The sequence below is a fragment of the Notolepis coatsorum genome (assembly GCF_963971535.1).
Source record: "Notolepis coatsorum genome assembly, chromosome: 2".
NCBI lineage: Eukaryota > Metazoa > Chordata > Actinopteri > Aulopiformes > Paralepididae > Notolepis > Notolepis coatsorum.
Genome location: NC_140166.1, coordinates 55,919,716 through 55,946,938, shown reverse-complemented (window position 1 = coordinate 55,946,938; position 27,223 = coordinate 55,919,716). Strand labels below are relative to the sequence as shown.

Here is a 27,223-nt window from a genome sequence, read left to right as displayed (position 1 = left end):
GGCTTGAGGGCGGCTGGTGAGGGCCTTCCAGTAACTCTCTTAACGGGTGAGACGCTGGTAGTAAAACCACTCTTCCTCTCCCTTGGTGTACTTGGTCGATATGGAAGTGGTCCTGATGTTCTTCCTGAAGAGGTGGGTGTTTCCTTTAGGTTCCCAAACAAAGGATGTGACATGATTCTAGCTTGGTGATCAATGAAATTAACTAGATCATTAAATCTAGCTCTCCGTCCACTTTTCTCTTGTAGGTCACATGCCAAGCCTCTCCACCTCTCTTTCATTTTGTATGGCAATTTAGAGAGAATGGCTCTCATTGTGGTTGGATTATCCATCTCCTCCATGTACTCAATGCTGTCCATCGTTTTACAGCATCCAGTTAGAAAGACTGAATATGCTTGTAGGGCTTCAGCATCTTCAGCTTTGACTGCTGGCCAGTTCAGGGCTTTATCAATGTGAGCTGTTGCAATCTGGTACTCGTTGCCATAATACTTCTTTAGGAGCCTTTTGGCCTCCGTGTATCCTATTGAAGCGTCCATATGTTGGCAGCTCCGTACCACTTCTCGGGGTTGCCCCATGGTAAACTGCTCCAGGAAATACAGTCTGTCCTTGCAGTTTTCAGTTCTATCCTCAATACCATGCTCGAATGCGCGTATAAAGAACCTGTATTCTAATGGATCCCCTTTAAACGTGGGTATGCTGAGAGGTGGTAAGGATGATAGTCTTTGCTGTTTCACCAGTACTTCAGTTATACTATTCTGATGTTGCATGACGTCGACGATCCTGCCCATGTCGGGTGTTTCCCTGTATCCTTCTAGAGTGACAGCACCATCGTGTCTGACGGCTCCATTTTCATGCTGTTTCGCAGATCCTCCATGGCTGACCCTTAAAGCAGACATTCCAATTTGGGGCTGTTGTGACGTTTCCTTTCGTCTTACAACAGGCTCCCCTCCTATGTTGCTTGGTCTTGGGTAAACAGGGTGATATACAGTTTGAACACTTTCTGGTAACAGGCTGCTGTGTCTGTTCAACTGTGCAAGCTGAGCAGATGGAGTAAGAGGCTGGAATTCCACATCATACACATCTGAATTTGTGATGGGTAATGTTGTGATGACATCAGTGGAGGTGGGCGTCATTGCCTCTCGAATAACTTTTTGTGAGGCTTCCTTAGACCTTTCCCTTTCATCGAAATATTCATTCATTCCATCGCCTGGTCTATTGTCCATCTCATGAATGTTCTCATATTCTGTAAAAACATTCAGTTTAGCACTGGTGGTTTGTATTTCAGTTTGCAGTTCCAGCTGCTCCCTTTTGGCCTTTAGTTCAGCCTCCTCCTTGTCGCTCCTCTCCTTTAGTACAGCCTCCTCCTTGTCCAGTGCTTGTTTTTTTATTAATGCTTCTGCTTTGATCAATAAAGCTGCCTTCTCAGCTTGTAGTTTGAGTCGGATTGAGGATGTAGAGGAGTAATTAGAATGCCTACTACCTTTTGATGACCTCCTTGAACGCCTTGAAGAGGTGTTTGAAACGCTGTCCTTTGGGTGGATCTCTTCTTCACCTTTGTCATATTCAATATGCGGTTGTGCCGCTTCAGTCCACGTTTGAACATGGGCAGCAAATGCATGCAGTGATGCTGCTTTAGGCTTGTACCATTCTGCTTGGTCCTCTTCTGTTTCCTCTATGGATATTTTGGTTAGCAAACCCTTTACAGCTGTATTGAGTTCATGTAATTCGCCACACAACTTGGAGAAATCTGTCATTTTTGTGTGAACCAATTCCACATTTCCATGATTTCCTATAAGTTCAGTGATTTCATTCCTTTTTTTAGTAAGTGCACCCAGTTTTGCACTTCTTGATCCTTTTAATTTTTGTAAAGGATCCTCAAAAATACCACTCTCCATTTCCTCCATAATGTGGGCAGCTAACGAAAACCTCCTAATTCAGATGAGCAGCGGCGTTGTATGCATTTAAAACAGAACAGTGTTTTATGAATGAAGCAGCTAGGGCGTGGGAAACAGCGCACTTGGCAAATGCTGCGTGTGACGTCATCCACTCTCAAACGCACACACACCGACCCGCTGTCAGCCACACAGAGACAGAGTCCGTATCGCTGTCAACCACAGAGACAGAGTCCGTATTATATTTTCCTCCTCACCAGCACAAGACACCTTCAAACAATAAAGACGGCCGCGCCGTTTATGTTCATCACATCCACTCCACTCAGACGCAACGTCTTTGATCCACAACGAACATCCACTTTTTACTTTACCTCCTTCCTTGTTGCGCTTAGAAGTTGTCCGTCGGCTTTGTCAGCGGAAGTTTTTGACAATATAAAGGCAATCATACGAACCGCAGTTGCCTTGAGGCTCCAGGTAATGCGTTGTTAGTCCGACACGCTCCGAATTGCATTCCAAAAAGAAAAGATGACGCTGGTCCAATGTACTTTCAAAACAAACAGGATTTATTGGGAAGCGAGTCACAACAGCCCCAATAGCTGCCTACCACTATAAAACAAACAAAACGGGTTATGTACATGAACTTAAACTGTCAATCAAATGCGAATTGAGTGCGGTCAAAAACTATATGGTACCGCTCCACCTGGGCCTGCGTGAACTCTAAATTACCTGCCATGTTATAGGAGTGGTTAGGGGGAGCGTGGGAAAAAAGGGGAGTTGACCAGGTAAGTCTCCATCTTGGAATTCATTGACAAATATTAATAAACAAATAAAAACACGAATACCATAATAAACCACATTTCTAATGGGGCAATAAAGTTACAATTTATCATCATAGGATTTGGCTCCTACACTACCTTGTTGAGATCACTCTGAGCTCTCTTACCTCTGCTTCTCTGAAGCTACCTTGTTGAGATCACTCTGAGCTCTCTTACCTCTCTGCTTCTCTGAAGCTACCTTGTTGAGATCACTCTGAGCTCTCTTACCTCTCTGCTTCTCTGAAGCTACCTTGTTGAGATCACACTGAGCTCTCTTACCTCTGCTTCTCTGAAGCTACCTTGTTGAGATCACTCTGAGCTCTCTTACCTCTGCTTCTCTGAAGCTACCTTGTTGAGATCACTCTGAGCTCTCTTACCTCTCTGCTTCTCTGAAGCTACCTTGTTGAGATCACTCTGAGCTCTCTTACCTCTCTGCTTCTCTGAAGCTACCTTGTTGAGATCACACTGAGCTCTCTTACCTCTCTGCTTCTCTGAAGCTACCTTGTTGAGATCACTCTGAGCTCTCTTACCTCTGCTTCTCTGAAGCTACCTTGTTGAGATCACTCTGAGCTCTCTTACCTCTGCTTCTCTGAAGCTACCTTGTTGAGATCACTCTGAGCTCTCTTACCTCTCTGCTTCTCTGAAGCGACCTTGTTGAGATCACACTGAGCTCTCTTACCTCTCTGCTTCTCTGAAGCTACCTTGTTGAGATCACTCTGAGCTCTCTTACCTCTGCTTCTCTGAAGCTACCTTGTTGAGATCACTCTGAGCTCTCTTACCTCTGCTTCTCTGAAGCTACCTTGTTGAGATCACTCTGAGCTCTCTTACCTCTCTGCTTCTCTGAAGCTACCTTGTTGAGATCACACTGAGCTCTCTTACCTCTCTGCTTCTCTGAAGCTACCTTGTTGAGATCACTCTGAGCTCTCTTACCTCTGCTTCTCTGAAGCTACCTTGTTGAGATCACTCTGAGCTCTCTTACCTCTGCTTCTCTGAAGCTACCTTGTTGAGATCACTCTGAGCTCTCTTACCTCTGCTTCTCTGAAGCTACCTTGTTGAGATCACACTGAGCTCTCTTACCTCTCTGCTTCTCTGAAGCTACCTTGTTGAGATCACACTGAGCTCTCTTACCTCTGCTTCTCTGAAGCTACCTTGTTGAGATCACACTGAGCTCTCTTACCTCTGCTTCTCTGAAGCTACCTTGTTGAGATCACTCTGAGCTCTCTTACCTCTGCTTCTCTGAAGCTACCTTGTTGAGATCACTCTGAGCTCTCTTACCTCTCTGCTTCTCTGAAGCTACCTTGTTGAGATCACAGTGATCTCTCTTACCTCTGCTTCTCTGAAGCTACCTTGTTGAGATCACTCTGAGCTCTCTTACCTCTGCTTCTCTGAAGCTACCTTGTTGAGATCACTCTGAGCTCTCTTACCTCTGCTTCTCTGAAGCTACCTTGTTGAGATCACTCTGAGCTCTCTTACCTCTGCTTCTCTGAAGCTACCTTGTTGAGATCACTCTGAGCTCTCTTACCTCTGCTTCTCTGAAGCTACCTTGTTGAGATCACTCTGAGCTCTCTTACCTCTGCTTCTCTGAAGCTACCTTGTTGAGATCACTCTGAGCTCTCTTACCTCTGCTTCTCTGAAGCTACCTTGTTGAGATCACTCTGAGCTCTCTTACCTCTGCTTCTCTGAAGCTACCTTGTTGAGATCACTCTGAGCTCTCTTACCTCTGCTTCTCTGAAGCTACCTTGTTGAGATCACTCTGAGCTCTCTTACCTCTGCTTCTCTGAAGCTACCTTGTTGAGATCACTCTGAGCTCTCTTACCTCTGCTTCTCTGAAGCTACCTTGTTGAGATCACTCTGAGCTCTCTTACCTCTGCTTCTCTGAAGCTACCTTGTTGAGATCACTCTGAGCTCTCTTACCTCTGCTTCTCTGAAGCTACCTTGTTGAGATCACTCTGAGCTCTCTTACCTCTGCTTCTCTGAAGCTACCTTGTTGAGATCACTCTGAGCTCTCTTACCTCTGCTTCTCTGAAGCTACCTTGTTGAGATCACTCTGAGCTCTCTTACCTCTGCTTCTCTGAAGCTACCTTGTTGAGATCACACTGAGCTCTCTTACCTCTGCTTCTCTGAAGCTACCTTGTTGAGATCACTCTGAGCTCTTACCTCTGCTTCTCTGAAGCTACCTTGTTGAGATCACTCTGAGCTCTCTTACCTCTGCTTCTCTGAAGCTACCTTGTTGAGATCACTCTGAGCTCTCTTACCTCTGCTTCTCTGAAGCTACCTTGTTGAGATCACTCTGAGCTCTCTTACCTCTCTGCTTCTCTGAAGCTACCTTGTTGAGATCACTCTGAGCTCTCTTACCTCTGCTTCTCTGAAGCTACCTTGTTGAGATCACTCTGAGCTCTCTTACCTCTCTGCTTCTCTGAAGCTACCTTGTTGAGATCACTCTGAGCTCTCTTACCTCTCTGCTTCTCTGAAGCTACCTTGTTGAGATCACTCTGAGCTCTCTTACCTCTGCTTCTCTGAAGCTACCTTGTTGAGATCACTCTGAGCTCTCTTATCTCTGCTTCTCTGAAGCTACCTTGTTGAGATCACTCTGATCTCTCTTACCTCTGCTTCTCTGAAGCTACCTTGTTGAGATCACTCTGAGCTCTCTTACCTCTCTGCTTCTCTGAAGCTACCTTGTTGAGATCACAGTGATCTCTCTTACCTCTGCTTCTCTGAAGCTACCTTGTTGAGATCACAGTGATCTCTCTTACCTCTGCTTCTCTGAAGCTACCTTGTAGAGATCACTCCGAGCTCTCTTACCTCTGCTTCTCTGAAGCTACCTTGTTGAGATCACTCTGAGCTCTCTTACCTCTCTGCTTCTCTGAAGCTACCTTGTTGAGATCACTCTGAGCTCTCTTACCTCTGCTTCTCTGAAGCTACCTTGTTGAGATCACTCTGAGCTCTCTTACCTCTGCTTCTCTGAAGCTACCTTGTTGAGATCACTCTGAGCTCTCTTACCTCTGCTTCTCTGAAGCTACCTTGTTGAGATCACTCTGAGCTCTCTTACCTCTGCTTCTCTGAAGCTACCTTGTTGAGATCACTCTGAGCTCTCTTACCTCTCTGCTTCTCTGAAGCTACCTTGTTGAGATCACTCTGAGCTCTCTTACCTCTCTGCTTCTCTGAAGCTACCTTGTTGAGATCACACTGAGCTCTCTTACCTCTGCTTCTCTGAAGCTACCTTGTTGAGATCACACTGAGCTCTCTTACCTCTGCTTCTCTGAAGCTACCTTGTTGAGATCACTCTGAGCTCTCTTACCTCTCTGCTTCTCTGAAGCTACCTTGTTGAGATCACACTGAGCTCTCTTACCTCTCTGCTTCTCTGAAGCTACCTTGTTGAGATCACTCTGAGCTCTCTTACCTCTGCTTCTCTGAAGCTACCTTGTTGAGATCACTCTGAGCTCTCTTACCTCTGCTTCTCTGAAGCTACCTTGTTGAGATCACTCTGAGCTCTCTTACCTCTCTGCTTCTCTGAACCTACCTTGTTGAGATCACACTGAGCTCTCTTACCTCTCTGCTTCTCTGAAGCTACCTTGTTGAGATCACTCTGAGCTCTCTTACCCCTCTGCTTCTCTGAAGCTACCTTGTTGAGATCACTCTGAGCTCTCTTACCTCTGCTTCTCTGAAGCTACCTTGTTGAGATCACACTGAGCTCTCTTACCTCTCTGCTTCTCTGAAGCTACCTTGTTGAGATCACACTGAGCTCTCTTACCTCTGCTTCTCTGAAGCTACCTTGTTGAGATCACACTGAGCTCTCTTACCTCTGCTTCTCTGAAGCTACCTTGTTGAGATCACTCTGAGCTCTCTTACCTCTCTGCTTCTCTGAAGCTACCTTGTTGAGATCACACTGAGCTCTCTTACCTCTGCTTCTCTGAAGCTACCTTGTTGAGATCACTCTGAGCTCTCTTACCTCTCTGCTTCTCTGAAGCTACCTTGTTGAGATCACTCTGAGCTCTCTTACCTCTGCTTCTCTGAAGCTACCTTGTTGAGATCACTCTGAGCTCTCTTACCTCTGCTTCTCTGAAGCTACCTTGTTGAGATCACTCTGAGCTCTCTTACCTCTGCTTCTCTGAAGCTACCTTGTTGAGATCACTCTGAGCTCTCTTACCTCTGCTTCTCTGAAGCTACCTTGTTGAGATCACTCTGAGCTCTCTTACCTCTGCTTCTCTGAAGCAACCTTGGTGTCACTAGTGAGGGTGGTCCATGGCAGTGCCCCCGTGTGCCAGCGCAGCATGCAGTAGCCCAGAGACTGTAAGTCACTACGTCGAGAAGGTCCTAAAGAAAAATACATTGTTACGTTATTTTACACAGCATCACCCTGAGGTACATCTAGACTAGAACCCTGAGGTACATCTAGACTAGAACCCTGAGGTACGTCTAGACTAGAACCCTGAGGTACATCTAGACTAGAACCCTGAGGTATAACTAGACTAGAACCCTGAGGTACGTCTAGACTAGAACCCTGAGGTACATCTAGACTAGAACCCTGAGGTACGTCTAGACTAGAACCCTGAGGTAAATCTAGACTAGAACCCTGAGGTACATCTAGACTAGAACCCTGAGGTACATCTAGACTAGAACCCTGAGGTAAATCTAGACTAGAACCCTGAGGTACATTGTCTAACCACTGCTCCCCAGACCTGGAGTTTATCGCGATCAAATGTCGACCCTTCTTTCTTCCGAGAGAGCTGACGTCCATCATACTCATCGGAGTGTATATTCCACCACACGCGAGCACTGGGACCGCACTTTCAAAACTTCACAACGAGGTAAACAAACTCCAGACAGCAAACGTTGACGCTGCCATTGTGGTTCTGGGCGATTTCAACAGCGCGCGTCTTAAAAAGGTCTTGCCGAATTTCTATCAGCATGTGACCTGTCCCACCAGAGGCGAGAACATATTAGACCATGTATACTCGCAATTTAAGAATGGGTACAAGTCACAGGCTCTTAGTCCATTCGGTAAGTCCGATCACGCCGCCATATTTCTTTTGCCAAAGTATAAACAAAGTCTCAAGCAAACGCCGGTGGTCTCGCGAGAGGTTAAGCGTTGGACCGTGACGTCAGAGGAGTCACTCCAAGCTGCACTTGATTGCACAGACTGGAGTGTATTCCGTGATAACACAGCCAATATTAACGAATACACTGAAACGGTGCTTGACTATGTCTGTACTCTGGTAGAAGAAACAATCCCCTCCACCACAATTAAAATCTACCCAAATCAAAAGCCCTGGGTAGACAAATCCGTCCGTGAGGCTCTGAAAGTGCGCACATCAGCATACAACACCGAGCTGGTGACAGGCAACATGGAAGAACACAAGATGGCAAGATACAACGTCAGGAGAGCAGTAACAGAGGCAAAACGGCATTACAAGGATAAAGTTGAACTTCAGTTTGAACAGGCTGACTCTAGAGGCATGTGGCAGGGCCTCAGAACAATGACAGATTACAAAGGCACCTCCCTCAAAACAGTGACATCTCCTTAGCAAATTATCTCAATTCCTTCTATGCGAGGTTTGAGGCTGTGAATAAAAACACCAGCCTACAAACCACGGCAATGGGGGGGGGGGGGGGGGGGGGGGGGGGGTCTGCTGATGGAGACTCAGTGTTCAGGGTAACAGAGCATGAGGTGAGACGGATCTTTAAAAAAGTGAATATCAGGAAGGCAGCAGGACCGGACGGCATCCCCGGCCGCGTCCTAAAAGTCTGTGCCGACCAACTGGCCCCGGTATTCACTGACATCTTCAACCTGTCCTTGGAACAGGCTGTCATCCCCACCTGTCTGAAGAAGTCCACCATCATCCCTGTACCCAAAAAATCTACGCCCGCTTGCCTCAACGACTACCGCCCTGTAGCCCTCACCTCCATAGCCATGAAGTGCTTTGAGAAGCTAGTGAAGGGCTACATCTGTTCCTCCCTCCCCATCAACCTGGACCCTCTGCAATTTGCATATCGCCCCAACAGGTCCACGGAGGACGCCATAGCCCATGTGCTGCACACAGCAGCATCACACCTGGACAAGAGGCAGGGGAACTATGTGAGAATGCTGTTCATCGACTACAGCTCAGCATTCAATACCATAGTCCCCTCCAAACTCATAGCCAAGCTCAGGGACCTGGGCTTGAACTATGACCTCTGCCAGTGGGTCTTGGACTTCCTGACGGGCAGACCCCAGGTGGTAAGAGCAGGCAACTGCACCTCCTCATCCATCACGCTCAACATAGGGGCCCCCCAGGGCTGTGTTCTGAGCCCCCTCCTCTACTCCCTGTACACACTAGAGCTGCCGCGGTATTGATATTTTCCTTACCGCACGAATTTGCGAAATATTTCCTACCGCCGCGGTAATTACCGCACAGTGCGCACAAAAAAAAAAAAAAGTTTGAATGCATTTTTTTAGTAGTCTACTCTTATAGCCTGCCTCTAGTCTAATGGCGCTTTTCCACTGCATAGTACCTACTCGACTCGACCCGCTTTAGGCACCTGGTACTTCGTTCCTTTTCCACTGCAGCCAGGTACTACTCCGTGTGGGGAATCGGGGATGCAGGCGGGGCCGCTCGGTGTACACTGAAAGCTCCGTGGGCATAGATGTCCGAGGGCTTGCAGCAAGCCAGAGTTTAACACAGTTTCAATCAATCAATCAATCAATCAATCAATCAATAACAACATTAACCAGACTCTCGTTGCGTCTATTCTGCCAAAGCTAACGTTACCTCTCATTGTGTATTCTACCAAGCAAACCCGGGTTTAACGTTACCTCTCGTGTATATCGGCTGACGGTAGTATTAACAACAACAAACTTAACACATCAGCGATCTTGTTGTGACACTAAACTCTCCGCTCGGTGGTAAATTGGGTTGATGTCGGTTTTGTTTCATCAATAAATAAGGCAGAATACACAGTGAATCCATTCTTTTTTGTTTATTGCTTGGTTCTGTCGCAAACAAATCCTGAACTAAATGCATCCTTAGCGAGGCAGTAAAGATGGCGGCGCCGGCGTTCTGTTTTTGTTCAGACTGAGGCTACAAAGTGTGACGCGTCTCTCTTCTGACCAGTCAGTGGTCTGCAATGTTTCCATGACTTTTCTGGTACCACTTCTACCCAATAGGGTCGCTTGGAACCGAGTAGGGTATATCTGCAGAGCCGCAAGCCAACTTTATTATTATGATAAAAAACAGCGGTGACGCGGTATTCAGCCTAACTCTGCGGTGAGCGTGATGCAACAGCAATACCGCGGTAATGCGGTTATCGCGGCAGCTCTAGTACACACATGACTGCGTAGCACAGCGGAACAACAACACCATCATCAAATTTGCTGATGACACAGTAGTGGTGGGCCTGATCTCTGCCAACGACAAAAGGGCCTACCTGGAAGAGGTAGAGAACCTGCCACTGTCCTGATGAAGGCTGAATAGCCGAAACGTTGACGACAATAAAAGCAGAGAAAAAGTGAGTGCGGGAATTGTAAATCTTTTCATCTGATGACAATTAAGGGGAGCAATTCCCAGCACAACAATATTTTTTGAGAGAGTGCATGTTGATTTTTCACTATAGGAGAACTGCCTCTCCCTGAACGTCAGCAAAACAAAAGAGATGATTGTGGACTTCAGGAGGTCGGGGGTCAAGGACTACAGCCCCCTCAGCATCGACGGGGCACCGGTTGAGAGAGTGAACAGTTTCAAGTACCTCGGAGCCCACATATCCGAGGATTTGACATGGACCACACACATTGACAGTGTTGTGAAGAAGGCACGACAACGCCTCTACTTCCTCAGGCGGCTAAGGAAGTTCCAAGTCAGTCAGAAGATCCTTAGGAACTTCTACTCATGTACAATAGAGAGCATCCTGACTGGCAACATCACCTCCTGGTTTGGGAATAGCACTGCACAAGACCGTAGCAGACTACAAAGAGTGACACATTCAGCCGAACGCACAATTGGAGGGGGGCTTCCCACCCTCCAGAACATTTACAACAAGCGGTGCAAGGGGAAGGCTAAGAGAATTATTAAGGACTCGAGCCACCCGAACAACTGCCTCTTTGAACTGCTGCGGTCAGGCAAGCGATACCGGAGTCTTAAGGCGAGCACAGAAAGACTCAGAAGAAGCTTCTATCCCCAGGCCATCAGGCTGCTAAACGAACAATAAACACTATGCAACAACCATCAAATGCACACAGCACACACACCCACACACTCACTTAAACAAACAACACACTGCAGCACCCACTCTCCACACTTTAGATCACACAAACACACTTTATATTTATTGATAAAGGATTTGCACTACAACTCGTACACCTACTGTAAATTGTACCTAAATTGCACCTCATCCCATTTCTGCCTTGCACTATATAGTATTGTATATTAGTACACTGCACAGTATTGTATATTATATGGTAACTCAGTTACGTCTATTCTGCATCGAACATTGTACATATGTCTATACTGAACACTGTGACCTCATTTTTTTTTACTTCTAATTTACATGCTATACTATGTTATTTTATTTCATACTTATCTTGTCTTGCACAGTCTCTGGAGCGCAACAGTAAGAAGCATTTTGTATAAAAGTATTCTGTACTTCTGTATGACAACTATTAAAGAAACTTGAAACTTGATCTAGACTAGAACCCTGAGGTATAACTAGACTAGAGGCCGCCATTACCAGATGACCAGACTCTACCTCCTGAGACACTGTCAAACCCTAACCTTCTGATTACCAGACGACCTGCTCTACCTCCTGAGACACTGTCAAACCCTAACCTTCTGATTACCAGACGACCGCTCTACCTCCTGAGACACTGTCTAACCCTAACCTTCTGATTACCAGACGACTGCTCTACCTCCTGAGCCACTGTCTAACTCTAACCTTCTGATTACCAGACGACCGCTCTACCTCCTGAGACACTGTCTAACCCTAACCTTCTGATTACCAAACTCTACCTCCTGAGACACTGTCTAACCATAACCTTCTGATTACCAGACGACCAGCTCTACCTCCTGAGACACTGTCTAACCCTAACCTTCTGATTACCAGACGACCTCTCTACCTCCTGAGACACTGTCTAACCCTAACCTTCTGATTACCAGACGACCTCTCTACCTCCTGAGACACTGTCTAACCCTAACCTTCTGATTACCAGACGACCTGCTCTACCTCCTGAGACACTGTCTAACCCTAACCTTCTGATTACCAGACTCTACCTCCTGAGACACTGTCTAACCCTAACCTTCTGATTACCAGACTCTACCTCCTGAGACACTGTCTAACCCTAACCTTCCGATTACCAGACGACCTGCTCTACCTCCTGAGACACTGTCTAACCCTAACCTTCTGATTACCAGACTCTACCTCCTGAGACACTGTCTAACCCTAACCTTCTGATTACCAGACTCTACCTCCTGAGACACTGTCTAACTCTAACCTTCTGATTACCAGACGACCTCTCTACCTCCTGAGACACTGTCTAACCCTAACCTTCTGATTACCAGACGACCTGCTCTACCTCCTGAGACACTGTCTAACCCTAACCTTCTGATTACCAGACTCTACCTCCTGAGACACTCTCTAACCCTAACCTTCTGATTACCAGACAACCAGCTCTACCTCCTGAGACACTGTCTAACCCTAACCTTCTGATTACCAGACTCTACCTCCTGAGACACTGTCCAACCCTAACCTTCTGATTACCAGACTCTACCTCCTGAGACACTGTCTAACTCTAACCTTCTGATTACCAGACTCTCCCTCCTGAGACACTGTCTAACCCTAACCTTCTGATTACCAGACTCTACCTCCTGAGACACTGTCTAACCCTAACCTTCTGATTACCAAACTCTACCTCCTGAGACACTGTCTAACCATAACCTTCTGATTACCAGACGACCAGCTCTACCTCCTGAGACACTGTCTAACCCTAACCTTCTGATTACCAGACGACCTCTCTACCTCCTGAGACACTGTCTAACCCTAACCTTCTGATTACCAGACGACCTCTCTACCTCCTGAGACACTGTCTAACCCTAACCTTCTGATTACCAGACGACCTGCTCTACCTCCTGAGACACTGTCTAACCCTAACCTTCTGATTACCAGACTCTACCTCCTGAGACACTGTCTAACCCTAACCTTCTGATTACCAGACTCTACCTCCTGAGACACTGTCTAACCCTAACCTTCCGATTACCAGACGACCTGCTCTACCTCCTGAGACACTGTCAAACCCTAACCTTCTGATTACCAGACGACCTGCTCTACCTCCTGAGACACTGTCTAACCCTAACCTTCTGATTACCAGACGACCGCTCTACCTCCTGAGACACTGTCTAACCCTAACCTTCTGATTACCAGACTCTACCTCCTGAGACACTGTCCAACCCTAACCTTCTGATTACCAGACTCTACCTCCTGAGACACTGTCTAACTCTAACCTTCTGATTACCAGACTCTCCCTCCTGAGACACTGTCTAACCCTAACCTTCTGATTACCAGACTCTACCTCCTGAGACACTGTCTAACCCTAACCTTCTGATTACCAAACTCTACCTCCTGAGACACTGTCTAACCATAACCTTCTGATTACCAGACGACCAGCTCTACCTCCTGAGACACTGTCTAACCCTAACCTTCTGATTACCAGACGACCTCTCTACCTCCTGAGACACTGTCTAACCCTAACCTTCTGATTACCAGACGACCTCTCTACCTCCTGAGACACTGTCTAACCCTAACCTTCTGATTACCAGACAACCTGCTCTACCTCCTGAGACACTGTCTAACCCTAACCTTCTGATTACCAGACTCTACCTCCTGAGACACTGTCTAACCCTAACCTTCTGATTACCAGACTCTACCTCCTGAGACACTGTCTAACCCTAACCTTCCGATTACCAGACGACCTGCTCTACCTCCTGAGACACTGTCTAACCCTAACCTTCTGATTACCAGACTCTACCTCCTGAGACACTGTCTAACCCTAACCTTCTGATTACCAGACTCTACCTCCTGAGACACTGTCTAACTCTAACCTTCTGATTACCAGACGACCTCTCTACCTCCTGAGACACTGTCTAACCCTAACCTTCTGATTACCAGACGACCTGCTCTACCTCCTGAGACACTGTCTAACCCTAACCTTCTGATTACCAGACTCTACCTCCTGAGACACTCTCTAACCCTAACCTTCTGATTACCAGACAACCAGCTCTACCTCCTGAGACACTGTCTAACCCTAACCTTCTGATTACCAGACTCTACCTCCTGAGACACTGTCCAACCCTAACCTTCTGATTACCAGACTCTACCTCCTGAGACACTGTCTAACTCTAACCTTCTGATTACCAGACTCTCCCTCCTGAGACACTGTCTAACCCTAACCTTCTGATTACCAGACTCTACCTCCTGAGACACTGTCTAACCCTAACCTTCTGATTACCAAACTCTACCTCCTGAGACACTGTCTAACCATAACCTTCTGATTACCAGACGACCAGCTCTACCTCCTGAGACACTGTCTAACCCTAACCTTCTGATTACCAGACGACCTCTCTACCTCCTGAGACACTGTCTAACCCTAACCTTCTGATTACCAGACGACCTCTCTACCTCCTGAGACACTGTCTAACCCTAACCTTCTGATTACCAGACGACCTGCTCTACCTCCTGAGACACTGTCTAACCCTAACCTTCTGATTACCAGACTCTACCTCCTGAGACACTGTCTAACCCTAACCTTCTGATTACCAGACTCTACCTCCTGAGACACTGTCTAACCCTAACCTTCCGATTACCAGACGACCTGCTCTACCTCCTGAGACACTGTCTAACCCTAACCTTCTGATTACCAGACTCTACCTCCTGAGACACTGTCTAACCCTAACCTTCTGATTACCAGACTCTACCTCCTGAGACACTGTCTAACTCTAACCTTCTGATTACCAGACGACCTCTCTACCTCCTGAGACACTGTATAACCCTAACCTTCTGATTACCAGACGACCTGCTCTACCTCCTGAGACACTGTCTAACCCTAACCTTCTGATTACCAGACTCTACCTCCTGAGACACTCTCTAACCCTAACCTTCTGATTACCAGACAACCAGCTCTACCTCCTGAGACACTGTCTAACCCTAATCTTCTGATTACAAGACTCTACCTCCTGAGACACTGTCTAACCCTAACCTTCTGATTACCAGACTCTACCTCCTGAGACACTGTCTAACTCTAACCGTCTGATTACCAGACGACCAGCTCTACCTCCTGAGACACTGTCTAACCCTAACCTTCTGATTACCAGACTCTACCTCCTGAGACACTGTCTAACCCTAACCTTCTGATTACCAGACGACCAGCTCTACCTCCTGAGACACTGTCTAACACTAACCTTCTGATTACCAGACTCTACCTCCTGAGACACTGTCTAACTCTAACCTTCTGATTACCAGACGACCTGCTCTACCTCCTGAGACACTGTCTAACCCTAACCTTCTGATTACCAGACTCTACCTCCTGAGACACTGTCTAACTCTAACCTTCTGATTACCAGACGACCTGCTCTACCTCCTGGGACACTGTCGCTGTGTGTTTGCAGGCTGACCTGCACCGTTGTGTGAGTCCAGACTGATGAACTCCGAGGCCCCCTCATGCAGCGTCCTGCTGTCCTCTCGGTACTCCACGTGGTGCCCACCGGGACAGTACCGGAACGCGTGGCAGTACCCTGCCAGGTACACCTACACACACACACACACACACAGGCATGTGGTTAATGTCAACATACTGTAGCACTCCACACCAATCACACACCACCTGTGTAAATATTTACAGATATGTCTCACGGATGATGTACCCAGAGACCTATTATTAATTAATAGCAGACACTCCAGACCCTCTCTGACCTGCGTCGGCTCGCCTGGCAGGATGTAGATGTTGTCTGCGTGGACGTCTGCGTGGACATACTCGTGGGAGTGGATGAACTCCAGCACGTCCAGCTGTGAGGAGGGGTACAGGAGGGGCACACGAGGGGTGCCAGGGACAAGAACATGAGGAGAGAAACACGAGAGGTGCCAGGGACAAGAACATGAGGAGAGGAACACGAGAGGTGCCAGGGACAAGAACATGAGGAGAGGAACACGAGAGGTGCCAGGGACAAGAACATGAGGAGAGGAACACAAGAGGTGCCAGGGACAAGAACATGAGGAGAGGAACACAAGAGGTGCCAGGGACAAGAACATGAGGAGAGGAACACAAGAGGTGCCAGGGACAAGAACATGAGGAGAGGAACACGAGAGGTGCCAGGGACAAGAACATGAGGAGAGGAACACAAGAGGTGCCAGGGACAAGAACATGAGGAGAGGAACACAAGAGGTGCCAGGGACAAGAAAATGAGGAGAGGAACACAAGAGGTGCCAGGGACAAGAACATGAGGAGAGGAACACAAGAGGTGCCAGGGACAAGAACATGAGGAGAGGAACACGAGAGGTGCCAGGGACAAGAACATGAGGAGAGGAACACAAGAGGAACACGAGAGGTGCCAGGGACAAGAACATGAGGAGAGGAACACAAGAGGAACACGAGGGGCGCCAGGGACAAGAACATGAGGAGAGAAACACGAGAGGAACACGAGGGGTGCCAGGGACAAGAACATGAGGAGAGGAACACAAGAGGAACACAAGAGGAACACAAGAGGAACACGAGAGGCGCCAGGGACAAGAACATGAGGAGAGGAACACAAGAGGAACACAAGAGGAACACAAGAGGAACACGAGAGGCGCCAGGGACAAGAACATGAGGAGAGGAACACAAGAGGAACACAAGAGGTGCCAGGGACAAGAACATGAGGAGAGGAACACAAGAGGAACACAAGAGGTGCCAGGGACAAGAACATGAGGAGAGGAACACAAGAGGAACACGAGGGGCACCAGGGACAAGAACATGAGGAGAGGAACACAAGAGGAACACAAGAGGAACACAAGAGGGCACCAGGGACAAGAACACGAGAGAAACACAAGAGGAACACGAGGGGTGCCAGGGACAAGAACATGAGGAGAGGAACACAAGAGGAACACAAGAGGGCACCAGGGACAAGAACATGAGGAGAGGAACACAAGAGGAACACGAGAGGTGCCAGGGACAAGAACATGAGGAGAGGAACACAAGAGGAACACAAGAGGTGCCAAGGACAAGAACATGAGGAGAGGAACACAAGAGGAACACAAGAGGAACACGAGAGGTGCCAAGGACAAGAACATGAGGAGAGGAACACAAGAGGTGCCAGGGACAAGAACATGAGGAGAGGAACACAAGAGGAACACGAGGGGCGCCAGGGACAAGAACATGAGGAGAGAAACACGAGAGGAACACGAGGGGTGCCAGGGACAAGAACATGAGGAGAGAAACACAAGAGGAACACGAGAGGTGCCAGGGACAAGAACATGAGGAGAGGAACACGAGGGGTGCCAGGGACAAGAACATGAGGTGAGAAACACGAGAGGAACACAAGAGGTGCCAGGGACAAGAACAGTCCGCTTTTTCATTCGTCTGGAATTAAGAATTGTGCCCATCGTCCAGGAAAACCGCCCACATTAGAGTTGAGAGACAGACTCACTATGCCACAGGCCAGCTGGAGGACAGCCTGTTCAGACAGGAGCTCTGCCCCCGCCTCCATGATGGACTGGAGGGTGCGGCCCATGCTGGGGAAGATGAGGAACCTGCAGGAGACACACAGATCACAGCTACACTGTGGAACCAGCTGCCCCTGGAGATCCCATCTGCCCCCTCGCTGGAGACATTTAAGGCCTGTCTAAAAACCCACTCTTATTCCCTAGCCTTCAATAAAGATCAGAAACCTGCAGGAGACACACAGATTACAGCTAAACCATCTAAACACACAGATTACAGCTAAACCATCTAAACACAGATTACAGCTAAACCCTCTAAACACAGATTACAGCTAAACCCTCTAAACACAGATTACAGCTAAACCATCTAAACACACAGATTACAGCTAAACCATCTAAACACAGATTACAGCCAAACCATCTAAACACAGATTACAGCTAAACAATCTAAACACACAGATTACAGCTAAACCATCTAAACACACAGATTACAGCTAAACCATCTAAACACAGATTACAGCTAAACCATCTAAACACAGATTACAGCTAAACCATCTAAACACAGATTACAGCTAAACCATCTAAACACACAGATTACAGCTAAACCCTCTAAACACAGATTACAGCTAAACCCTCTAAACACAGATTACAGCTAAACCATCTAAACCCTCTAAACACACAGATTACAGCTAAACCCTCTAAACACAGATTACAGCTAAACCCTCTAAACAGATTACAGCTAAACCCTCTAAACACACAGATTACAGCTAAACCATCTAAACACAGATTACAGCTAAACCATCTAAACACAGATTACAGCTAAACCCTCTAATCACAGATTACAGCTAAACCCTCTAAACACAGATTACAGCTAAACCCTCTAAACACACAGATTACAGCTAAACCCTCTAAACACAGATTACAGCTAAACCACCTAAACACAGATTACAGCTAAAGCCTCTAAACACAGATTACAGCTAAACCATCTAAACACAGATTACAGCTAAACCATCTAAACACAGATTACAGCTAAACCCTCTAAACACAGATTACAGCTAAACCCTCTAAACACACAGATTACAGCTAAACCATCTAAACACAGATTACAGCTAAACCATCTAAACACAGATTACAGCTAAACCCTCTAAACACAGATTACAGCTAAACCATCTAAACACAGATTACAGCTAAACCATCTAAACACAGATTACAGCTAAACCCTCTAAACACAGATTACAGCTAAACCCTCTAAACACACAGATTACAGCTAAACCATCTAAACACAGATTACAGCTAAACCCTCTAAACACACAGATTACAGCTAAACCCTCTAAACACAGATTACAGCTAAACCCTCTAAACACAGATTACAGCTAAACCATCTAAACACACAGATTACAGCTAAAGCCTCTAAACACAGATTATAGCTAAACCATCTAAACACAGATTACAGCTAAACCATCTAAACACAGATTACAGCTAAACCCTCTAAACACAGATTACAGCTAAACCCTCTAAACACACAGATTACAGCTAAACCATCTAAACACAGATTACAGCTAAACCCTCTAAACACAGATTACAGCTAAACCCTCTAAACACAGATTACAGCTAAACCCTCTAAACACAGATTACAGCTAAACCCTCTAAACACAGATTACAGCTAAACCCGCTAAACACAGATTACAGCTAAACCCTCTAAACACACAGATTACAGCTAAACCCTCTAAACACACAGATTACAGCTAAACCATCTAAACACACAGATTACAGCTAAACCATCTAAACACAGATTACAGCTAAACCATCTAAACACACAGATTACAGCTAAACCCTACAAACACACAATATTCACTTATATAACATGTACTCTTCATAATAGTCTATTTGCCATCCCATAGAGCCCCATTGTGAACCCGGAAATTTCGGAACCACCAAAGTTTTATGATGGATATGGATAGTACGGGTCCCCAGCACTCAGAAACTGCCGGATGCTAAGTTGTAAATGTTGGGCAACTTTTTTTATTTGCATAATTAGCATAAATCTGCATAATCGCCTAAATGGACAAATCTCAGAAACTACTTGATCAATTTCAACAATGTTGGAGTTGTTTTGGGGGTTATTCAGGATGCTGAATCCATTTATGATACTTAAGAGAAGAAATGTATTTCAAAATTGCTATATTTACTGGAATTTACCAAATTTCTACTCATTTTGGTGCCATTTTTTATGAATTTTCAGTTCATAAATGTTTCAGAAGATGCTGAATTTATAGATCATTTTCATGAAAAGTTCAATTGTAAACAGAATGATAATAATAATAATAACTTTCATTTGTAGAGCGCCTAATGGGGTACTCTAGGCGCTTATGCTTGGTTACTGGGGTAACTGCTGCAGGTGAGCTCTGCCATGAGTCCACGTGGCAGCAGAGCAGTTTGTTGCCACAACTAGAAACTATTCTACTGGATTTTTGTATGTAACTGTTACCTTATAAAATTTCCTCAGAACCCCAGTTCCTAGCCTTGACTGAGACTTCAGTGTGCTAATTGTTAATGCAAAACTTCCAAGTGAGTAGTGGCTAATTTGCACCATGATCTCATTCCTACTGTGGCAACGAGCAACTGCAGCTGCAGCAAATACAGACCCCTGATTTTCAAGGATTGTTGTTTCAATGCAAGTAAGTTGAGAAAATATAAACAGATACACAAACTGTGGTTTTATTACTATCCAATAACAAACACTGAATATAATATGATCACAAGCTGTCAGATGGCTAATGTTAACCCTAATAGCTTACTACAGTAAACTACCGTAATTCCTCTAATAGTAACCCCGGCTTGTATTTGTTTCAACTGTAGCGGATACCAGGCTTGTATTAGGAGGAGGCATGTATAAGAGAGAGGCCTATATTTCTAATTTTCAAACAGATCATAATGAATAAATCAACATTTTGTGTCAGTTTGAACCCAGTAAAATGTACTGGGTTCATTTATTGAAACCAAGTACTGTATGAAATACGGTAGTAAACAGTGCAATTACAGGTGGTCAAAAAAAGTTAAATAAAGTAAAATAGTGCAATCACAATACTGGTATAATAATAATAATAACTTCATTTTATACAATTCTGAGGTAGGCTTACTCTCTTGGTAAACATTAACACCATACCATTATATGGTATTTACTGCACAGCCAGGCCAGCATATAACAACAATAACAAAATATACCCGGCTTGTATTAGGAGGCCGGCTTATAATTGCTTAGCTCAACAGCGCACCCGGTCATTAATAGAGACCCGGTTTTTAATTGAATACCGGTTACTATTAGAGGAATTACGGTAGCTCTACAGTAAGCTAGCTCTACACAGTAAGCTACAGTAAGCTAGCTCTTAGGGTTAACGTTAGCCATCTGACGGTAACTAATGTTAATGCATATGTTAGCAATGTATGTCATGTAGGGGTGTAACGATTCGACCTCACTATGATTAGATTCGATTACGATTCTTCAGGCAACAATTCAATGCATCATGAAATCTCTTCATTTGACCACGATTCGATTCGATTAATTTTCTATCAGTTAATTCCCCAAAAAAAATTTAAAACAAATGTGGCTGGGGGAACTGATTCACTCAGCATGAATGGACTATAGGTCAACAATACACAAAAACAATACACACAAAAAAAATCTTTTTAAAGATATTTTTTTTCCCGATTATAATCGATTCTAACATTTTCAAATCGATGCAGTTGAATCGTCACATTAGAGTCGATGCATTCCGATGCATCGATGAATCGTTATACCCCTAATGACATGCATGTGTGATTATTACCTAGCCTCGCGTCACCAGGCTCTATCCCTTGTCACACAGAGAAGCATCAAGTTTGATTCTAAATATTGTATAGAGTATTCATATGGTACTTTTGCTCTCCTTAATGTAGAATTGTGTGATAGAAGATCTGAGGCACTGAGGCAGAGAGAGACCCAAAAGGTAATGCAAATACCAGTCAAGTTCCAGTCAAGATACCAATAACATGGGAAATACATGTTTTCATTGGAATAGTGAACAGCCCGTCCGAAATGTACATTCTGGCAATGTATCCATATTGCTCTGTAATGTAGAGTGTGTGGTAGTGCAGAGACGGAGGATACAAATAGTGCATTCTTCTTTTGTTAATTTCAGATTGACATGTCAAGGAAGAAATGCCTATTCGAGCCCTGTGACGGCAAGGACAATGGCTTCAAGACATCTGGACCAAAAGGCATTACAGCTTTGCTTCAGAGGAGTGAAGAGCTTGACGATTCAGCTACAACTGAGACTTTATCGAACATCATTTCTACCCATGGTGTGTCACAAATCATGTTATAGCTCATATACCTCTAAGTCTAGAAAGGCAACCAAACGCAAGCTCAGCTCATCTGATGGTCAGCTAGGGAAACGTATGTCTCGTTCTCATGCCTTTGACTTCTCTAAACAATGTCTGTTTTGTGGTATCATTTGCGAACCCAAAGACACCAAACACCCTGATAGATGGAAGGCAGTGAAACAATGCCGGACTGTTGAGAGACCAGGAATGCAATCCTTCAAAAACATCTCGTCTAAATGTGATGAGCGCCAGGATCAATGGGCTGAGGAAGTGGCTCTACGGGTAAATGCCGTCCTGGACCTGCATGCAGCTGATGCCCAGTATCACACCAAGTGCTACGATGACTTCAAGAGAGTTTCCTCAAGTGCAAGTTCCCAGTGCAGACTGTTTGATAGCTATTTAGCTGCTGTCATTGACCACATGAATGCAGACAAGTCATCAACCTGGACAGTGTCAGAGTTACATGATATATATGTAGCCAACTCCGGGCACCTCTGCAGTAAGCAGATGCTATCTAACTTGTGTGACTTTTATGGCGATGCTGTAGCTGTCATGAGGGTGGAAGGGTGCCAGACTATTGTTGGTTTTAGACATTCCATGAGTAAGTCACTCAAACTGGTAAAACGAGAAAAAACCACTGCCGCTGATGAAGTTATCACCAAGCTTGTGAAGAGAGTGCAAGCTGAGGTGCAGAATATTCCCTTGTACCGTGAATATGACCTTGGCAGCTTCCAGCATGACAAGATCATACAAGCCACAAGTCCATCCCTTTTGAAGTTTGTCTCCTGTCTGGTATCAAAGGAAGGAAAAGTGACCAAACCATCACTTACACTCGCTCAGTGCATCCAGCAGCACATCAGTGGGTGCTGGAATCAGACAACCCTGGGGCTTGCCGTAAGACTGGTCAAGAATCTTAACGAGCATGGCATTGTCACCACCTACGATGAAGTCATACGGTTCCGGAAGTCAGCTGCCAAATATGCTTCAGAGGACCCAGAGAAGTATCTGCGCACAGTTGGAGAGGCAGATTGGCCCCATCCACAGTTGGGGTGACAATTTTGATCTTGTGGTCTTCACACCGAACGGTTGCCGCACGACTCATGCCATGGCCACTCAGTTTGTGCAGAATCCTGCAGGTATTCTGTTCCCTGCAGGAGCCACTCCTGGTGGTGGGGTCGTGTCACTAAAACTACCTCGTCTGACAAAGCTTGACGCTGGGAAACTCTGTCTGGCTCACAAGAGCAGTTTTGTGATCGAACATTACACAGGCCCCAAGAAGATGACACCACCAGCTCTGAAAGAAGTCCCAAGAACTGATTCCTCTGTTCCAGATGTCGTACTTGTTGATGCATCGCAACTCATCTACCACGTGGTGTGGCCATCATCAGGCACCGTTGCTGACCTCGCAGCTGGCATGGGGCACTGGCTTAAACGCTACAACACTCAAACATGTGTCATCTTTGACCGCTATGAGCAAGTGTCTGCCAAAGACCATGAGAGGCAGAGACGAGCTGGGGAGAGCTCCACAGAGTACCACCTTTCAGTGACAACTCCTCTACCTAGTCGCGAAAAAGTGATGAAGAACAAAGCTAACAAACGGAGACTGGGTGAGCTTCTGTGCACAGTATAGGAGATCACATCACAATGGTTAGTAGAGCAGACAGCATTGTCACACATGACGAGGCCGATGTCTCCCTGATCTCATACATGCTGGATGCCACCATCAGTGGAGCTAAAACAGTCCGCATTCTCAGCGATGACACTGATGTGTTTGTCCTGATGGTCTACTGGTGCTGGAAGAGGGACATCACCTGTCATCTACAGATGGAGAGATGGGATGGGACTGTCCTAAACATAAATCTGACAGTAGAAAACCTTGGTGAGCAGTGTCACTCCATCCTGGCTATCCATGCTCTCTCCGGATGTGACACCACCTCTTATCCATGTGGGAAAGGAAATGTATCTGCGCTTAAGGCCATGACAGCAGTATCTGGTGATCTGCTTCACATCATTGGAGAGGAGGGAACTACAGATTCACAAATCACAGAGACAGTGAAGAGTTTCTTCCTGACTATACAACCAGAGAAGATCAGCATCTCTCAACAATGCCAGATTGAAATCTACCGAAAGCGCAAAATCCCCCCAGCACTGAAGACACTGCCTCTGACAGACCTTAACGCTCTTCTCCATGGACGCCGTGCCCATCTACAGGTGCTGCTTTGGAAAGCAGCAGACCGCCCAGACCCACCAGCTGTGGACATCACAGAGTTTGGATGGAACAAGAAGGAGGGTGAAAAGGAGGGAGAGGAAGTCATCATGCCTGTCCTGGATGGAAGCCCAGTTGCTCCGCCTGCCCTCTTGGAAATGATTAGTTGCAACTGCAAAGCAGGTTTGAAGCCATGTTTAAAAGCAAAGTGCAGCTGCGTATAGCTGCAGGCCTGGCTTGTACCAACTACTGCTTCTGTAAAGGCAATGACAGCACATGTTGCAACTCACCGACACACTCGCAGCAAAAAGAAGATGACATTAAAGTAAATTCAGAGGAAGATGAAGACAGTGGGGAGGAGTTTGATGATGAGGAGTTTGATGATGTGGATTCAGAGTTCTGAACACGGTAGCCACTTTCTGAGTGAGAAGTAATTAGGGGTGGACGGTATAAACGGTATACGGTATAAACGGTATTAATTTGCTCTAAGGTATGGATTTTGACTATACCGTGTAACCGGTAGAGCAGCTCTAAAATAGCAATGATGTCATGTAACCACAGCGCGACTATTTCAATCGCATTTGCCCCTAAAAAAAGATAGAATTAGTCATAGATAATAGATATGTGCAAACTGGAAAAGGTTATTTAGGAGGCTTCGCGCAGTGGGCGTGTCAACACACAATTGTCATTTCATAATAAACACATATCACCACGGCGCACAGCAAGTTTCAATTTCAGTTCCTGGCATTTTTAACCAGTGGAGAAAGGTAAGATATTTCCCTATCGTTTTTCTTATATGAATTATTCTACGTTAATAAAACATACCTGGTGATCAACTACAGTTTGCTGTAAACATTACGATATGTGTGTAGTGTTATGATAACGACGGCTGCAGCGGGAGGACGGCTGCAGCAGTGGATTTGCGAATAGCTGCAATACTCCAATTCAGCCATTGGCAATTCAGCCGTTGGGTGGGGGGGGGGGGGGGGGGGGCGCTGTTTGACGGGCCTGTGACCAGACCTGAAAGAGCCCCTGGCTCTGCGGCTCTGCAGCTACATATGCTTCTAGCAAAATCCAGCATCCAGCCCCGCTGTTTGCAATGGGAGCAGGAGTCTCGACTCGGGACTTATTTTATTTGGAATATAATGACTTTATACGCAAAAGTAGCCTAGTTTTAAGTTAAAATATTATAAATCGACATGCCTTGAGGATGTCATTCTTTATATAGCCTGCCTATCAGGCAAAAAAAATTATTCTAACAGAAACACTGATACCGTGATATATACCGTTACCGTCTATGCTTCAAATTATACCGTGATACAAATTTTAGACCATACCGTCCACCCCTAGAAGTAATTATCTACTACTATGCAGTAGGAGGAAGCGCATATTGTTATGTTGTGGCCTATATGCTTGAGTAATATAAATACCTTTCTTTTGTTATTTCTGTTTTATTAAGCCATGTTATTGTACACCAGTTGCATGTTGTACCAGTTTTTGTTTAGTTTTTCCAATTAGCTGTGACGTTACAGGTAGTAAATAAAAGAGCGGATGCCCTTCACATCTGAGTCTTTGTCTTGACAACGCAGATCTTTATACACCTGCCTATCTACTGTACTATGTCAATATGACATTACCATATGAACTATTTGGGGTCAGTAGAGATATTGTGAATACATAATGTCTGTGCTGTCCAAATGTAATCATTTCAGTGTCCTCTAAAACTTTCTAATTGACTGAAAATGCACCAAAATTGCACCAAAATGAGTTGAAATTTTGTAAATTTTAGTAAATATTGCAATTTCATAACTCTTGAGTATCACCAATGGATTCAGCATCCCGAATAACCCCCAAAACCACTCCAACATTGTTGAAATTGATCAAGTACTTTCCGAGATTTGTCCATTTGCACTATTCTTTAACAACAAAATAACCTTGATCAGGGCCAGCATTACTCATGATGGAAATAAAGTTGATTGCGGCAAACCGTGCAATGTAACCATGAGAAGTTTCACATGCATCACATTAGATGTACTCTGCAAAACTGTCTCAGAATGTAACTCCTCCACCTCAGACATTGACCCTATACCTACAGCTTTCTTCAAACGGGTATTTAATAGTGTTTCAAGCCCTGTGCTAGATATCATAAACACTTCCCTTAGGACTGGTATTTTCCCGGATGCCTTTAAAACAGCAGTTGTAAAGCCATTACTAAAAAAAACCTAACTTGGATAGTAATGAAATGGCAAATTATCGTCCAATATCCAACCTACCATTCATTAGTAAAGTACTTGAAAAGACAGTTTCAGTTCAAATAAATTCCTTTCTTGAAGAAAACAACATCTTAGAAGAATTTCAGTCAGGATTCAGAAAATATCATAGCACTGAAACTGCCCTCACCAAAATAATCAGTGACCTCAGACTAAACTCTGACGAGAATAAGATCTCCATCCTTATCCTGTTAGATCTCAGTGCAGCATTTGATACAATCGATCACGATATTCTAATCGATCGTCTTGAAAACCATGTCGGTTTCTCAGACCATGTGCTAGGCTGGTTTAAAACATACATCAGAGGGAGGAAATTCTATGTTAAACTAGGAGATCACATGTCTGATATATACGACAACAACTATGGAGTTGCACAAGGGAGTTGCTTAGGTCCTTTACTCTTCTCCCTTTACATGTTACCGCTGGGTGATATCATCAGAGAACATAATGTAGATTTCCATAGCTATGCGGATGATACACAACTGTACATATCTGCTGAACCAAATGATACAGCGATTAGCTCCATTACAGACTGCTTACTGGCAATAAATAAATGGATGAGTAAGAACTTCCTGAAACTAAACGAGAACAAAACTGAAATTCTAATTATCGGCTCCAAAACTAAAAAAGAAACATTAATAAAGAACCTGGGGGGACTAACCCCTTGGATCAAATCTGAGGTCACTAGTCTTGGGGTTGTCATAGATTCAGAACTGAACTTCAATTCTCATATTAGCAAAGTGACGAAAACATCGTTCTTCCATCTCAGAAATATAGCAAAAGTACGACCATTTATTAATCAGAACGATGCTGAGAAGCTAATTCATGCATTCATATCTAGCCGGTTAGACTACTGTAATGCACTTTTCACAGGTCTCCCTAAGAAAACCACAGAGAGGCTTCAGCTAATCCAAAACTCTGCAGCCCGACTGCTAACTAGAACCAAAAGGAGAGAGCACATTAGTCCAGTCTTAGCCGCTTTACACTGGCTTCCTGTAACATTTAGAATTGACTTTAAGGTCCTTCTCC

At 45.3% G+C, this 27,223-nt stretch overlaps 1 protein-coding gene across 1 annotated transcript in view; it reads right to left on the bottom strand.

Annotated features, from left to right (window-relative positions):
* Positions 1 to 27,223, bottom strand: part of vrk3 (VRK serine/threonine kinase 3) — a 60,467-nt gene that overhangs the window by 11,304 nt on the left and 21,940 nt on the right. The window contains exons 10-13 of the mRNA XM_084307707.1: positions 17,344 to 17,446; positions 15,635 to 15,727; positions 15,337 to 15,469; positions 6,901 to 7,018 (exon numbers count right to left, since the gene is read on the bottom strand). Coding sequence (XP_084163833.1) covers positions 6,901 to 7,018; positions 15,337 to 15,469; positions 15,635 to 15,727; positions 17,344 to 17,446 — 447 coding nt within the window. The remainder of the gene's footprint in view (positions 1 to 6,900; positions 7,019 to 15,336; positions 15,470 to 15,634; positions 15,728 to 17,343; positions 17,447 to 27,223) is intronic.